The sequence below is a fragment of the Dasypus novemcinctus genome, chromosome 6 (genome assembly GCF_030445035.2).
Source record: "Dasypus novemcinctus isolate mDasNov1 chromosome 6, mDasNov1.1.hap2, whole genome shotgun sequence".
Classification (NCBI taxonomy): domain Eukaryota; kingdom Metazoa; phylum Chordata; class Mammalia; order Cingulata; family Dasypodidae; genus Dasypus; species Dasypus novemcinctus.
This window is the reverse complement of record NC_080678.1, coordinates 36,639,178-36,655,978: the sequence shown is the minus strand read 5'-3', so window position 1 is coordinate 36,655,978 and position 16,801 is coordinate 36,639,178. Positions and strand designations below refer to the sequence as shown.

Below are 16,801 nucleotides of genomic sequence, written 5' to 3'. Positions count from 1 at the left end.
CCACACTGACTCTAGAAGAAATAGATCTCAACAGACCAATTACAGGAAACTGCATCAGTCATCAAAAACATCTCAACAAAGAAAAGCCCAGCACTAGTTGGCTTTAGAGGTGAAATCTGCCAAACATTACAAGAAGAATTAATACAATTCTACTCAAACTCTTCCAAAAAACCGAAGGGGAAGGAACTCTACCTAACTCATTCTATGAGGCAAACATTACCCTAATATCAAAGCCGGATAATTATACTACAAGAAAACTGTAGACCAATTTCTCCAATGAAAGCCTTAACAAAATATTTATAAATTAAATCCAACAACATATCAAAAGAATTACACACCATAATCAAGTGGGTTTTATTCAAAATATTCAGGGATGGTTCAACACAAGAAAATCAATAAATGTAATATACTACATTAACAAATCAAAGGGGAAAAACCACATGATCATCTTGATTACACAGAAAATGCATTTGACAAAATCCAGCATCCTTTCTTGAGAAAAACACTTCGAAAAACAGGAATATAAGGAAACTTCCTCAACATGATTAAGGGCATATATGAAAAACCTACAGCTAACAGTGTACTCAATGATGAAAAACTGAAAGCCCTCCCTCTAAGATCTGGAACAAGACAAGGATGCCCACTGTCACCACTATTATTAACAATGTACTAGAAGAGTTAAGCAAGAAAAAGAAATAAAATGCATCCAAACTGGAAAGGAAGTAGAACTTTTACTATTTGCAGATGACATGTTCCAATATAAAGAAAGCCCTGAAAAATCTATCACAAAGCTACTAGAGCTAATAAACAAGTTCAGCAAAGCGGTGAGATACAAGATCAACACACAAAAATCAGATGTGTTCGTATACACTAGTAATGAGTAACCCGAGGACAAAATCAAGAAAAAAATCCACTTACAATAGCAACTAAATATCTAGGAATAAATTAAACCAAGGATGTTAAGGACCTGTACACAGAAAACTACAAAACATTGCTTAAAGAAATCAAAGAAGACCTAAATAAATGGAAGGACATTCTGTGTTCATGGACTGGAAGACTTATATGGTTAAGATGTCAATTCTATCCAAATTGATTTATAAATTCAATGCACTCCCAATCAAAATGCCCAAGCCTTCTGTGCAGAAATGGTAACACCAAAAAACAAATTATTTGGAAGGGTAAGGGGTCCTAAACAGACAAAAACACCTTGAAAAAGAAGAATGAAGTTGGAGGACTCATGCTTCCTGACTTTAAAGCATACTACAAAGCTACAGTGGTCAAAACACCATATTACTCACATAAAGATAGATATATTGACAAATGGAATCAAATTTAGAGTTTAGCTCAGCACATAAACTACATTCCCCCTGATGTGGTGCATGACTCTTGGGGGTGAGCTTCCCTGGCACCGAGGAATGATTACTAAGCACCAACTAGCAATGCATGTGGAAAAAGACCTTGACCAAAAGGGGGAAATGGTAAATACAAATGAGTTTTTATGGCTAAGAGATTTCTAAGTGAGTTGGGAGATCATTCCAGAGCTTACGCTTCTGCAAGTCTCAGCAGAATCTCATTGACTGCCACAGTAAACAGTGTTCAAATAGCAGACTCTTTGAGGCTCTAGAGATATCCAGAAACTATAAGCAGGGCAGAAAACTCAGGAATTCAGCACTCTGTCAGTGGGCCTTACTTTGGAATTTATGTTTCCCGGTGTACAGAGTCAGACTCATTTACAGGTTCTCTACGCATGGCTCTTCTACTCCTTTTATTTAAACCCATAATTAGTACAATACTTGAGAAACATATGTCCCAGGCACTTAAGTGTTTGGTTCATCCATGTGCCAGTTAAGCCCTGAATTTCAGTACAGTTGTAAAACCTACCCTCCTGTTTACTGGCCTCACCCAGGACAACTAACAAGGAGATGATGATGGACAATGCCCATCCCAAAAAAGAGAGTATCTGCAACTGCAAGCAATATAGCTCCATCCATCTGCCCCATGGGATCTAAGTTCCCTCTCAATTAGAAGCAGAGTGGGCATCACCATCTCAAAATTCTCAAGATTGGGGAATGAACAATGGACAAAAGTAGACTTATTATTCTACTACAGACTTATTATTATTCTAGCAATGGAAGAACTCTTATCATTGATGTAAAGGCAGTGGCCACCAGAGGTTCTGAGGGATGGGAGAAGAATAAGTGTAATATGGGGCACTTTCAAGACACCGTATTTGCCCTGCAAGACAATGCAGTGACATGGTATATTTAGTTACAACTTAGAAAACTGTGCAGGACGAAGTGTAAACTATAATGTACACTGTAGTCCATGGTTAGTAGCAATGTTTCAACATGGGTTCATCAATTTTAACAAATGTACTACATTAATGAAAGATGTTGTTAATGTGGGAAAGTGTGGTAGGGGGAGGGAGTGGGACATATGGGAATCCCATATATAGATATATATATGTGTGTGTGTATTTTTTTCTTCTATCTCGTTGTGCATTGTCTTTTTGGTGTATCACTTCGCCGTGCAGGGCCCTGCACCTCACCACACAGGTCTGGGATGCCTTTTTTCTTTTACTTTTTCTTTTTTTTACCAGGAGATCGTGGATATTGAACCTGGGTCCTCCATGTGGTAAACGGGAGCTCAACTGCTTGAACCACAGCTGCTTCCCCTCTTATATTGTTTATGTAACATTTATGTAATCTAAAGTTTCTTTAAAAGTAAAAAAAAAAATTCTTTAAAAAAAGAAAAATATATACCTTAATATCTATGGCCAATTGATATCTGACAAGGCTGCCAAGTCTACTCAACCGGGACAGAATAGTCTCTTCAACAAATGGAACTGGGAGAACTGAATATCCATATCCAAAAGAATGAAAGAGGATCCCTACCTCACACCTTATAAAAAAAACTAACTCAAAATGGATCAAAGGGAAACGGACTTGGCCCAGTGGTTAGGGCGTCTGTCTACCACATGGGAGGTCCGCGGTTCAAACCCTGGGCCTCCTTGACCCGTGTGGAGCTGGCCCACGCGCAGTGCTGATGCGCGCAAGGAGTGCCCTGCCACTCAGGGGTGTCCCCCACGTAGGGGAGCCCCACGCGCAAGGAGTGCGCCCCGAAAGGAGAGCCGCCCAGCGCGAAAGAAAGTGCAGCCGCCCAGGAATGGCACCGCCCACACTTCCCGTGTGTCTGACGACAACAGAAGCGGACAAAGAAACAAGACGCAGCAAATAGACAGAACAGACAACCGGGGGAGGGGGGAGAATTAAATAAATAAATAAAACCTTTAAAAAAAAAAAAAAGACTTAAACATAAATCCTGTTTAAAAAAAAAAAATGGATCAAAGACCTAAATATAAGAGCCAACACCATAAGGCTCTTAGAAGAAAATGTAGGGAACCATCTCCAAGACCTTATGGTGGGCAATGGTTTCTTAGACTTTACACCTAAAGCACAAGCAATGAAAGAAGAAAGATAAATGGGACCTCCTCAAAATTAAAACCTTTTGTGCTTCAAAGGATTTTGTCAAGGAAGTGAAAAGGCAGCCTATACAATGGATGAAAAATCATTTTGAAATCAAATTATCTGATAAGCACTTAATATCCAGACTATATAAAGAAATCCTCCAACTCAACAATAAGAAGCAAAACAAACCAATTAAAAAATGGGCAAAAGACTTGAATAGATATTTTTCCAAAGAGAAAATACAAATGGCTGAAAAGCACATGAAAAGATGCTCAACATTACTAGCTGTTAGGGAAATGCAAATCAAAACCACAATGAGATATAATTTCACACCTACTATAATGGCCACTATTTAAAAAGACAAGTGGGTTGGAGAGGATGTAGGGAAAGAGGAACACTCATTTACTGCTGGTGGGAATGCAAAATGGTACAGTCACTATGGAAGATAGTTTGTCAGTCCCTCAGGAAGCAAAGTATAGAACTGCTATATGATCTGGCAATCCTGCTACAATACCTTGTATACCCAGAACTGAAAGCAGGGAGGGGAACAGATATTTTTATACCAATGTTCATAAAAGCATTACTCACACACAACTGCCAAAAGGTGGAAGGAACCCAAGTGTCCAATCAACAAAATGTGGTACATACATATGATGGAATATTATTCAGCTGTAAGAAGATATGAAGCCCTGATGCATGAGACAACATGGCTGAACCTTGAGGACATTATGTTGAGGGAAATAAGCCAGACACAAGGGGACAAATATTGTATGGTCTCACTAATACAAACTAATTATAAGTAAACTCATTGAGCTAGATTCTAGAATATAGGTTACCAAGAGATAGAATGGGAATAGAGTGGAGAGCTGATGTTTAATTTGCGCAGAATTTCTAATTAGGTTGATTGTAAATGTTTGGAAAAGGATACAGGTGATGGTAGCATATTATTGTGAGTGAAATTAACAGTGCCTCATTATATGTGTGAATGTGGTTGAAAGGCAAAGTTTTGGGTCATGTATGTTATTAGTAAGGAGAAGTAGCAGATAAAACATGGAACTGTATAACACAATGAACTCTGCTGTGGAAAAACAAACAAAACTTTGGACCAGAATCCTTGCTCAAAGAAACAAACAAAAAGTGGAAACTGTTGTCATAACCATCCAAAGACTATTAAGAATTACAATTGTGTTACCTTTTTAAAATTTCCTGTAGTGTGGGGTGGGGGGGGTGGGGAGTGGTGTATGTGGGAACCTCTTATGGTTTTAATCTAACATTTTGTGTGATCTATATAGCTCTAAAAAAAAAAAAAAAAAAGACAATAAAAAAAATTTCCTGCAGGGAGCAGATGTGGCTCAAGTGGCTGAGTGCCTGCTTTCCACATGGGAGGTCCTGGGTTCAGTCCCCAGTGCCTCCTAAAAACAGAAAAACCAATAACAAGCAAACAAACGAAAAAAACAACTCAGGGGAGCCAATATGGCTCAGTGGTTGAGTGCCAGCTTCCCACATATGAGGTCCTGGGTTCAATCCCTGGCCCTGGGACATGAAAAAAAAAATCCTGTTAAGTTTCCCTCCATAATTTTCATATTCCTGTGAGGAAGAAGTAAAACGTTCAATTTTTTAAAAATTAAAGAACAAGGGAGTGATAAAAACTGAGGGAGTTCATAAGAGGTGCTAAAGTGAATTCTTCAGGTTGAAAGGAAAGGATAATAGACAATAGTTCACGGCTGCATGAAGAAATATAGATCTCTGGTGAGGGTAATGACATGGGTAAATACAAATGACTGTCTTATTTTGTTTTTGGTTTGTAACTACACTTTTACTTCCTACAGTATCTAAAACGCAAATTTATAAAATATAAGAATAAATCAGTGGTTTTGAACTCATAATGTATAAATATGCAATTTGTGACAAGAACCACATAAAGGTAGGGTGACAGAGATGTATTGGAACATAGTTTTGTATATGCAATCGAAGCTAAGTTGATATCAAAGTAAAGAAGATTGTCATAGACTTAGGATGTTAAATTTAAGCCCCACAGTAACTACAAAGAAAATACGAGAATATGCAAACTCATAGAGAAAAGAGAGAACAAGTTGCCAAGGGCGAGGGGTGGGCAGAAGGAATAGGAGTTAGTGAACAAAGGATGTAGGCTTTCTGTTTGGGGAGATGGGAAAGTTTTAGTAATGGAAAGTGGTGAGGGTATGCAATATAGTGAATGTGATCAATCCCACTGAATGGTATGCTTGGCAGTGGTTGAAATGGGAAAGCTTGTTGTATATTTGTTCCCACAATTAAGGAAAAAGAGCAACTAAGGAGACAATGACAATTAAGTACAAAACATGATCCTGAATGGGATCTAATAATGATGGAGAAAAAGCTCAAAAGAATACTACTGGGACATACGTAAAAATTGGAAAATAGGGAAACGGACTTTGGCCCAGTGGTTAGGGCGTCCGTCTACCACATGGGAGGTCCGCGGTTCAAGCCCCGGGCCTCCTTGACCCGTGTGGAGCTGGCCCATGTGCAGTGCTGATGCGCGCAAGGAGTGCCATGCCATACAGGGGTGTCCCCCGCGTAGGGGAGCCCCACGCGCAAGGAGTGCACCCATAAGGAGAGCCTCCCAGTGCGAAGGAGGGAGCAGCCTGCCAAGGAGGGAGCAGCCTGCCGAGGAATGGTGCCGCCCACACTTCCCGTGCCGCTGACGACAACAGAAGCGGACAAAGAAACAAGACGCAGCAAAAAGACACAGAAAACAGACAACCGGGGGAGGGGAGGGGAATTAAATAAAAAAAAAAATAAATAAAAAATCTTTCAAAAAAAAAAAAAAAATTGGAAAATAGACTATAAGGCTTATATCAATGTCAAATTTCTTGAACTTGATAACTGTACTTAAGGCAAATACATAAGTGAATATCCTCGTTCTAAGGAACTATTCATGGAAGTATTAAGTGTTCTGGGAACATAATGTATACAGCCTGCACAAGGGTTCAGAAAATGGGTTGATAGAATGAAACAGCAAATGTGACAAAATGCTAAAACTGGTGGATCTGGGTATTGGAGAGGAGGATATGTTGTCTGTATGGGGCTTGAACTATTTTTCTAACTGCTCTGTAAATCTGAAAATATTTTAAAATAAAAGGTTTAAAAGAAAAAAGTTTATGTGAATGGGGATGCATGGAAAAATATAAAAGTTTAAGTATGAATGTAAATTATGATTATCTCTGGGTGGTAGGATTATGGGTGATTTTTAAACTATATTTTCATATTTCACAATAAACATGAATTATTTCTATAACAACTAAAAAATTACAATGGTATTGGATTCCCATTACCAAAACCAATATCCCTTGCCCCTCTCCGCCACCCCCCCCCCACCACCACACACACATACACCAGCAGGGCAAATCTGTAAGAGAGATTTGAAAAGGCATATTCATATATTCAAAATTGTCTAATTTTTTTGGTTTGGGGGAAATCACAGCATTGCTTTGTGATGCTACTAATAATAAAACTTAACATCTCTTGACTGGGAAAATATTTGTTTAAAACTCTCCAGGGAGATAACGTCCAAAATCTTTAGCATGACATAGAAGAGCTATTACAATACACCACATTTGTCTGAAATTTCTCTTCATCTTTAATCATTTCCCCTTAACGTTCCTTGAGAAAAGGGATGCTTTCATTCACCCTTGTATCCTAGCTCCTAGCATATTATCTGACCTGGTATGGGTGCTTGATAAAAAGTTTATGACTGAACAGGTGAAGGCTTGAGCCTCACTAAACATTTTGTTATTCCTCTAGTATTCAGTCCTATACTTTCACACCTCCATGCTGTTACACGATTCATTCTTCCTGGATATCCATCCTCTCTTCTCTACTTAGCAAATACCTACAAATCCTTTAGGACCCATCAACGTCACGGCTTCCTCCAAAGACATATAATCATTTCCACCTTCGTGCTCTCACAGCATTTTTATACAATTCCAACCTCTATTTAACACAGTATTATTTAATAACATATCTCCTTCCTTGACCATGCTGTGAACTCCTGGGACAACAGGTCTTTTTCTATCTGTTCTACTACAGAGCTCAGCACACTATAAAGTCTCCCTAAATGTTTCAAGAATGAATGAACAAAGAGCAGCTGATTTTAATTTCCACAAACTCTAGACTCTCCTGATTGGTCTCTGCCTATGAATGTGAGTTCCCAGCTATTATCCTGAGAGTTACAGAAATTCAGTCCTAATTCATTTTGGCTGCCAATAATCTGTGGGTCCAGAAAGAACCCTGAAGCACAGGGTCCTTCCCGGGGTTAGGGTGGGAGAAAGTCAGAACTCCATACCCTTGCACACAGTGCTCTAACTCCCTTGAAGACCCAGGGAACATGTGGAGGGGTACTTACACACACACACATCACACATTGCAGCTGGAAAGGAGCTCAGAGATAGCAGTGGTAGCCTTCCCACTTCATTTTACAGATGAGGAAAGTGAGGTACAAACAAGTTAAGGGGTCCATGATGAATTAATGACAGGGTCGGAACTAGAGTCCAGGTCTCCTGCACCTCCAAGGGTACCAGCCTGTCTTCCACAATAGAACCCCTAGAATGCCCAGGCCAAGATTCAGTTATATCACTGACGACCTGGGGAAGCTGGGGGTGGTTTGAAACCTTGGATTTCAGTTTCCTCTGCTGTAAAATGGAGCGGAAGATTATCAGCCTGTTGGGACAGCGGTGAGGCGCAAATGAGATAATGAATGTGAAAAGAATTAGTAGTAGTAGTAGAACTCAGAGCAAGGCGAGGTGGTGTAGGGAAAACTAGGGGTCGTCCAGAGGCGTGCGTTGCGGTCACGTCACCTCTCTGCAAATGTGGAACCTAGCCTGGTTGACGGCCGCGACCCTTCCAGCTCTGCCGTCCCAGGCTCTGAAGCCCTTCACGGAGACGCCAGCGCGGAGGACCGGCGTCTGAGGGAAAGGTCAAGGGAGCTCGCGGGGGACCTCGAGTTACCGTCCTGCAGCAACGCCGTCTTCTCGGCCGCCCGCAGACTCTCCAACCAGCCTGTCACCGCCATCTTCACCCCTCCCAGCTGCGTGCCCGGCCGGTTCCATGGCAACCGCCCCTGCGAGGGTCACTTCCGGATGGCCCGGAAGGTGTTCTGGGCAATCTATAGTCTCTCTCTCCCCCCTCCCTCTCCCTACCCTCCTATCCGGCCAGCCAACCCCTTTCGTCCGCTCCCATTCGCTGCCCTGGTAAGTATTTCACTTCCACTCGCCCCCCGGTGACCGGCCCAGCCTGAAGATGACCCTAACCTGGGACCTGGCCCGGGGTAGGGGACGTCTTAAGGCAGAGTCCGGACACTCCAGCCCTCCTCTGGCCCCCAGCTGGGAGTCCCTGGCCCGGGCCAGCTGCGCCCGCGGCGGGTGCACCACATCTGCCCGGGGCCTTTCTACCCCCAGCTGTGAGACCGAGATTCTTCCAATCCCGGAGGTCACCCCACACCTGCTGCGGCCGTGCCCCATCTCCCCGCAGCTGCGGGCTCAGCACCCTCGTGCCTAGAGACCCGGACCAGGGCAGGTGCAGGGCGTTTCCATTGACCTCCCTTCCCCTACCCCCTCACCCACTTACCCCAGGTTTTCTTCTGCTGGTCTTTATTAAGAGTGAAGAGGATTACGTTGGGTTGCTTGTCGGTTCCCTCCCAGTCTTCACTCCTCTTGGGAGCCCAGTTTTTCCTAAACATACAGCTGCATTTCCAAGCTTAGCTTCCCATTTTGGTAAAGTCCCTTGGAAGTGAGATGCAGGAAGGTCAGACACTGCATTGAATCTTTTTTTTTTTTTTTAATCTTTTTTGTCTTTATTTATTTAATATTACATTAAAAAAATAGGAGGTCCCCATATACCTCCCACCCCTTCACCCCCCTCCTCCCCCCATAACAACAATCTCCTCCATCTTCATGAGACATTCATTGCATTTGGTGACTACATCTCTGAGCACCGCTGCACCTCATGGTCAGTGGTCCACATCATAGCCCTCACTCTCCCGCAGTCCACCCAGTGGGCCATGGGAGGACGTATAATGTCTGGTAACTGTCCCTGCAGCACCACCCAGGACAACTCCAAGTTCTGAAAATGCCCCCACATCACATCTCTTTAAAGCAACCCCTCTAAGGAAAGACATCGTTTCCAGTGTCTCAAAAGTCCTCCATTAGTCCACTCTTCTCATTTCTTCCCATACGCTGGCTTTGAAAGGCTTGAGATGTAGAGCCAGGCTAAACCACCAAGGTTCACTTGGTTTGGAGTTGCTGGGACTGAGTTGCTGCTCTCAAGGTCTGGTCAGCAGAGACCCCACTACCTCATAGGCAAAAGGGGCTGATGGATCTCACTTCTGGGGTTCCACATTACAGCTGCCCTGGCCAACTTGCAAACAGAAAGGCCACGATCAAGTCAACCTCCATGGATCCTGGGGGCATCTTGAAGGCATTTCCCAAGCGGAAGAAAATTCATGCCAATTCATCATCAAAAGCACATGCAAAGATTCCCAAGAGGAAAGAGGGAGAAGAAGCAGGAGGTGAGCTGACCCATCCTCGGAATGCTCCCAACTTTCTGTTGCCCTCCATTGTTTTGTGTCCAGAATTGGGTATTGCCTAGGACCTCCGTCAATCAGAAAATAGTCCCTCAAGAAATGCCCAGGAGAATGCAATCCCCCTCAGGTTCCCAGAGTTATAAGTTTTTTTGCAGCCAAATTGACAAATAGATAGCAAAGGTTTCCCTTAGGGCAAGGATAGGACTTGTGGGGGAGGGACACTCCTAGACTGAGGCTGGCAAGGGCAAGAAACATATCTGCCTTGTGCCTGGCACAGAACAGGTGTCCATCAATATTTGTTGAAAGGACAAATGTTAAAATGAGTGACTCTGAGCTGCAGTGTCAAAGCAGGGAGAGGGGAAGGAGTCATTCATTCTCTCAACAAATATTTATAGGATATCTGCAATGTGTCAGGCTCTGTTCCAGGTGCTGGGTTACGGTCGGGAACGGGATATATGAAACTCCTTACCTTTTACACCCAAGTGATGACCCAAGAGAAAATTTGCTCAGTGCTTGTGTTGGGCTCTCCAGAAGTCAGGCTGCCTGGAAAAAAGGAAAAACGATTGATTAGGGGGCAGGAGGATTGTTTATAAAAGGTTCATTCAGATCGTATCTCAAAGTCATGACAGGAGACACCTGGATGTCCCCTCCACAGAGTGGTTGAGCTCCCTGCGGGCCCACATTGTGCCCACTGGTATTGGGCGAGCCCGGGCAGAACTCTTTGAGAAGCAGATCACCCAGTACGGTGGCCAGATATGCCCTGCTCAGGCCCCAGGAGTCACTCACATTGTGGTAGATGAAGGCATGGACGGCGAGCGGGCTCTCCGCCTCCTTCGACTGCCCCAGCTGCCCTTGGGTGCCCAGCTGGTGAAGTCATCTTGGCTGAGCTTGTGTCTGCAGGAAAGAAGGCTGGTGGACACGGCAGGATTCAGCATCTTCATCCCCAACAGGTGGGCTGGTCCCTGTCTGCCCTCAAATGTTCTCTGGCAGCATCTTGAGCTCTGTTGTTGGGTTTTTTAAAGGTACCTATCCCTGTCTTAATTGGACACATTGGGAAAGCAAGAATCCAGAATGGAGAAGGATTGGGGGCAGAGGTAGGGGAAGACCTTTGGTGTCTCAGCCTTCCATCACCATCCGGCAGGTACCTGGACCATCCACAGCCCAGCAAGGCAGACCAGGCTCCCTTTCCCTCCCCTCCCCCCACAAGGCCTGCATCTCCTCTCCAGAAGGCAGAAGAGGCAGCAAGCACCCAAGCCCAGGTCAGATGCCTCCCATCTCCCATGCCCCCTTCCCTTGGGAACCAAGTCACAGTGAAGGGGAGGGCCTGGTGGTAGTTCAGAAAATCCCAGGCCTCTGAGAGAGGAAGGCTTTCTTTACTGAGAAAGCACTTAGCTCTTCCCAACACTCAATACTCCTGCATTTACCCAGGCAATAACCAGCACACACCATGGGGACACTGGGGGCGGGGCGCCAAATGGAACTGGGCCCCACACTTAAGGAGACCCAAGTCTGATTCAGGACAATCAACTCCCATGCTTGAGGTGCCTTCCTTATGGAGAGGAGGAATTTATTTATTGTCTCCTCTTCTTCCCTACCTCAAGGCTGGCTCTGATGATGAATCCTGTGATGAAGATGAGACCCAAGTTAGCGCAGCCCATCTGGAGGCCCTGATCAGCGGTCACTACCCTACCCTCCTTGAGGGAGATGGTGAGCCGAGCCCAGCCCCGCGGGCCCTGGATAAGTGGGTCTGTGCGCATCCTTCAAGCCAGAAGGCAACCAACCACAACCCCCACATCACAGAGAAGCTGGAAGTGCTGGCCAAAGCCTACAGTGTGCAGGGAGACAAGTGGCGGACCTTGGGCTATGCCAAGGCCATCAATGCCCTCAAGAGCTTCCACAAGCCTGTCACCTCCTACCAGGTACCTGGGGGTTAGGGCAAGGTGGGGTTCCTCTCTTTACTGGCCAGGAGTTTGTGAAGACACCAGTCACAAGTAGGGATCTGGTGTACTGGTTAAGATTTTATGATGTCTGGGATTTGCACAAGAGAAGAAAATGGGGAGATTGATGAAAGCAGATTGCCGAAATCTTGATAATTATTGAAGGTGGGTGACCACTTACCCACACTTCTCATCTTCAGCTGGGCCTATGCTTAACAGAGCCATGCAGTGGCTAACCAGCCAGGCTGGCCTTCTCCCAGACTGCTGCTAATGGAAGGAACATCCCCACCAAAGGCTCTCCCCCCCCCATCTTCTCACTCTTCTTCCTTGTCTCTGCCTCCTCCCTTCCAGGAGGCCTGCAGTATCCCTGGGATTGGGAAGCGGATGGCTGAGAAGATTGTAGAGATCCTGGAGAGTGGGCATCTGCGGAAGCTGGACCACATCAGTGAGAGTGTGCCTGTGTTGGAGGTCTTCTCCAACATCTGGGGAGCTGGAACCAAGACTGCTCAAATGTGGTACCAGCAGGTCATACCCTACTCCAGCCCCCATGTCAGTTTTGCCATGTCTCAGGGGTCCCCTCCCCCAGTTCTCTTATATTCTGATGGGAATGAACCCCAGACTATAGGGAGACCACTTTTCAAGGGGCTCAGGGCTCATGGACACCCCTCTCCTGGCTCCCAGAGGCACTTACCGGTAGCAGGGACAACAAGCAGGTTTCTCTGTCCCCTAGGCCAGCAAGAGCCTTCCTGAAGAGACCAGGCCTCAGGGCAGAGTGTCCAAAGCAGTAGTTCCCAAACTTGACTGTGCCCAGAATCATGTGGGGAGCTTGTTAACAATGTGGGTACCAGGCCCATCCACAGATCCATGGGATCAGAAGTCAGGGATGCAGCCCAGGAGCTAGTATTTTAAGAATGAGGCAGGGATGAATTCTGGTCTGCCTTCCTTGCCCTCTGCCTTTCTCAAGTCCCACCAGTTACAGACCCAACTGCTGCTGGGGTTGGTCCTGCCTCAGGCCTTCCTTGGGAGTCGAGGGGCAACAAGTCTACTGTGTGTGCTTATTCATGCCTCATCTTTGGTCCTGGATCTTCACAGTTCTGCACCTGGCTTCCTTTTCCAGGGCTTTCGGAGCCTGGAAGACATCCGCAGCCAGGCCCTCCTGACCCCCCAGCAGGCCATAGGCCTGAAGCATTATGATGACTTCCTGGAACGCATGCCCAGGGAGGAGGCAATGGAGATTGAGCAGATGGTGAGCAGTGAGGAGAGCCAGGTCCTGCTAAGAGTCTGACTTGAAGCCATGAGTCCCAGACCCTCAGCTGGCGAGGAAGCAATGGGTTGCCAGGAGTGAGGAGAGGGTGGGTGAATTTGGTATGGGGTACTGCAGCACCAGCCCTCTGGGTTAGGGTTCTCAGTAGTGAGGCCGAGTTAAGATAGGATTCAATGTGAGAATGGTGTTAGAACTGGATGATTATCAGGGCTAGATTGGAGGAGGTAGATTATGGTCAGAATTGCTTGAGGATATAAAGATTTGAACTGCGCTAGATTAATGTGGATTAAGGCAGAAATTTTAAACATCTTATGGTTCACAGACTTCTTTGAGAAGCCAAAAATGCATAAACATGCCAAGTTTTATATCTCTTCCCAGGAGTCGTATGGACCCCCTGAAGCCTGTCTGATGCCAAACCCTCGGGTTCAGGATTTGGGGTAGAGCTGGGGTAGAAGCACAGCACCAGTAGGGCCAAATTCGGAATTAGAGGAGAGCTAGATCAAAAGTTAGGTTAAGGCTTGTCCTGAATTAGGATTAGGGTTTGATTAGAATTGGTTGCCTTTGAGTTAAGATTTGTGGCTCTCCCAGAAATACAGTTTAACTAGGATTAGGGTTTGGTTTGGAGTTAAGTTAGGTATTTGGTTCATGTAAAACCCAGATTAGAGAGAGAACAGTACTCATTTAGGGTTGGGTGTACTACTTGTTCATTTGGCATCAGGGTTAGGGGCTGGTTGCTGTAGGCAAGACTTGCTTGCTTTGGTCTAGGATTCTGATAGGGCTAGGACTCCATGGAGACTCTATTCCAGGCCACCAGGCCATGACGCCAGTGCAGGGTAGATGGACAGGCCCCTTTATCCATCTGTCACCAAGCCTTGGTGCTAGTGATGACACCGTCACTCAGCCACGGTCTCTGGGCACAGAGAATGCTGCAGCCAGCACTCAGCCTGTTGGAACAGGAGTGACTTCCACCTGGCCTCCTGTGCTACCCACTTAGGGCTCCAGCCATAGGAGTTTTTGATGGGATTACTCATCCCAGGGCCTCCTCCTCCCATCCTCTTGGGAGGCTCAAGAAGGGAGTAAAAGGATTAGCAAAGCCACCTGTCAGGAGAATTGAGGTGTCCTGCTTCCAGGGCCCCCGAAATTCAGTGTCCTGGGGTAGAGGCGGGGAGGCCATCTGCATGTGAAAGGCCTCACTGTCTCTGGGGTGGAGGCTAATGGGCTTATAGCCCTGAGCTGACAGTTCCCTCTGCCTCAGCTCCCTCCCCACCACGCCCCATTCCTTCAAGTCAGAATGTGGGCACTGGCTCAGAATTGCTCCCTTCTTGCTTGCTTTGCTTTCCTTTCCAGCAGGTGCAGTTAGATTTCTGTGCTCCATTTCCCCCCCCCCCCCCCCCCAGCCTGGGGGACCCAGCCTGCCACCTGCTCAGGCCTCAAGCCCAGATTCACACACTCTTGACTTTAACTCCAAATCCATAGATGCCTGGGGCTGCCAAGACCTGGCTGAGGGTTTCCAGCTACCCCAGCGCTTATCTGAAGTGGGGTTTCACACAGACCTGTGAACCTAGGTTGGGGCTAGGGCCAAGAGAAGCAATGCTCCGAGAGCGCTCCAGAGAGAACAGTCAGCAGTGTCTTCCCTCACAAGCAGGGGGAGAATTTTATATCCCCCTTGGTATGAGCACTTTGACTTCCTCTTCTGTCCTGGTGAAGCTAGAGAACAGCTTCTTCCCAGGATAGATCCTCTGGCCTCTGTTCTGGGGGCTTATCCCTGTTCCTAGATAGCCCCTCCAGCTGGTAGCCATGCATCCAGAAACTGGGAGTGTGGGCCTCTGAGTCGGGGGAGGCCCTCCTGCTGCCTGAGGCCCTGTGCCCCCATCCCTCACCCCTCACCCCCTCGCTGCTCTTCCCCAGGTCCGGGAATCGGCCCAGGCCCTCAACCCCAGGCTGCTGTGTGTGGCGTGTGGGTCGTACCGACGGGGAAAAGCAACCTGTGGGGATGTGGACGTGCTGGTCACGCACCCGGATGGCCGGTCCCACCGGGGTGTCTTTAATCACCTCCTTGACAGCCTTCGGCAACAAGGTACAAGCCCCATTTCTGGGTGGACAAGTTGGCAGGGGCAGGGCAGGGTTGGGCAGCTCCCAGGACAGAAAGCCTCAGAGTTGCAGTTCCTAGGCAGGAAGCAGGGGGAGTTACTTTGTAAGAAACCCACTTCTCCCATGTGGCCAGAGCCACTTCAAAGAAATGGAACAGCTCCCCACACCCACCCAGAGATGCTCAGTAACACTCATCTGATCTGTCTGTGACACTGGGGGGAGATGGGGAGGAGGTACTAGCCACATTTCACAGGCAAGGAAACAGGCCCAGAGAGGGCAAGTTGGCCCAGCAAATAAATGGACAAGCTGGGAAAAGAGCACAGGATGAGTAGGGAGACCTGGAGGACGGGGCAGCGTGGCTCCCTGTCCTCCCAGCAGCCCCCCTTGTTTGGCCAGGGTTCCTGACAGATGATTTGGTGAGCCAGGAGGAGAATGGCCAGCAGCAGAAGTACCTGGGAGTGTGCCAGCTGCCGGGGCCGGGGCGGCGGCACCGGCGGCTCGACATCATCGTTGTGCCCTACAGCGAGTTTGCCTGTGCCCTGCTCTACTTCACTGGCTCTGCCCACTTCAACCGTTCCATGCGGGCTCTGGCCAAGACCAAGGGCATGAGCTTGTCAGAGCACGCCCTCAGGACAGCTGTGGTCCGGACCCCCCAGGGCCTCAAGGTGGGGCCCGGCCAGGTTCTGCCCACTCCCACTGAGAAGGACGTCTTCAGGCTCTTAGGCCTGCCCTACCGAGAACCAGCTGAACGGGACTGGTGACCCGCGGCTGGGGGCCCTGAGTGCTGGACCTGCTGCCCCCCCTGGTGGTCTAATACTCCCCTCCGGCCTCAGCTGGCTGAGCCTCACTACTTCAACCATGAGCTATCCTCGGCAAGCCTGGGCCCTGGGCTTGCAGGAAGGGAACAGGCTGCTGTTCCTTCTCCCACACCGCTGCCCGTGGTAGGGTTTTGCACATGGACCCTTGCCTCATTTCAAGCAGGGCCAGATGACTGATTTAATGTTCAGCTTCCTAGGCTGAAGGCCAGGCACCCCCTACTCTCCCCTGCGAAGCTGCTGGGGGTGGGATAGGGGCTGCAGGGGGAGAGGCAAGCAGCTGTGGGCCCAGCATCATCCAGGACCCTTTGGATTAGAGAGTGAGCCACATACTCCCTCCGTGCACCCCACTTCCTGTGCAGCTGTAGGCTTTGGGGAGGGGGTGCCCCACGCTTGGCAAGGACAGCATTTGAAGGCACAAGAACCAGTAAAGTGCATTTGACATTCACCCTGCCTGGTGTTTGTGGCTTCCAGCCCAAACAGGGATAGAGATGGGCACTTTGTGGGGAAGCTCTGGAAAGCTGAGCAACTGCGTTCCAGATGGGCCTGGCCTGAGCTAACTCCTGAACTCAGAAGCGGGGTGGGGGTGATATGGAAAGGAGATATGGAGTGAGGCATTAGGAGCACCTCTTTATCCACCCATCAGCATC

General features: G+C 47.3%; 2 protein-coding genes across 4 annotated transcripts in view; one reads left to right on the top strand and one right to left on the bottom strand.

Annotated features, from left to right (window-relative positions):
- DPCD (deleted in primary ciliary dyskinesia homolog (mouse)) overlaps positions 1-8,596 on the bottom strand; it is a 34,317-nt gene extending 25,721 nt beyond the window's left edge. Inside the window, exon 1 of one of the 2 annotated variants that reach the window (XM_058298539.2) lies at positions 8,472-8,596. In XM_058298539.2, coding sequence (XP_058154522.1) covers positions 8,472-8,535 — 64 coding nt within the window. In that variant the 5' untranslated portion in view covers positions 8,536-8,596. The remainder of the gene's footprint in view (positions 1-8,471) is intronic. The other variant, XM_012525738.4, reaches the window with a different exon arrangement.
- POLL (DNA polymerase lambda) lies at positions 8,589-16,599 on the top strand. Of its 2 annotated transcripts, none has more exons than XM_004460040.5 (9): positions 8,589-8,713; positions 9,866-10,029; positions 10,700-10,994; positions 11,186-11,303; positions 11,646-11,963; positions 12,333-12,506; positions 13,099-13,227; positions 15,154-15,322; positions 15,733-16,599. In XM_004460040.5, exons 2-9 carry the CDS (start codon positions 9,915-9,917, stop codon positions 16,095-16,097), a joined length of 1,683 nt encoding a protein of 560 aa, XP_004460097.1. In that variant the 5' UTR covers positions 8,589-8,713; positions 9,866-9,914; the 3' UTR covers positions 16,098-16,599. The 2 variants fall into 2 exon arrangements, with proteins under 2 accessions (XP_004460097.1, XP_071071793.1); XM_071215692.1 differs by lacking the exon at positions 8,589-8,713 and having other exon boundaries at positions 9,871-10,029; positions 11,646-11,751; positions 11,845-11,963.
- The last annotated feature ends 202 nt before the right edge of the window (positions 16,600-16,801 follow it).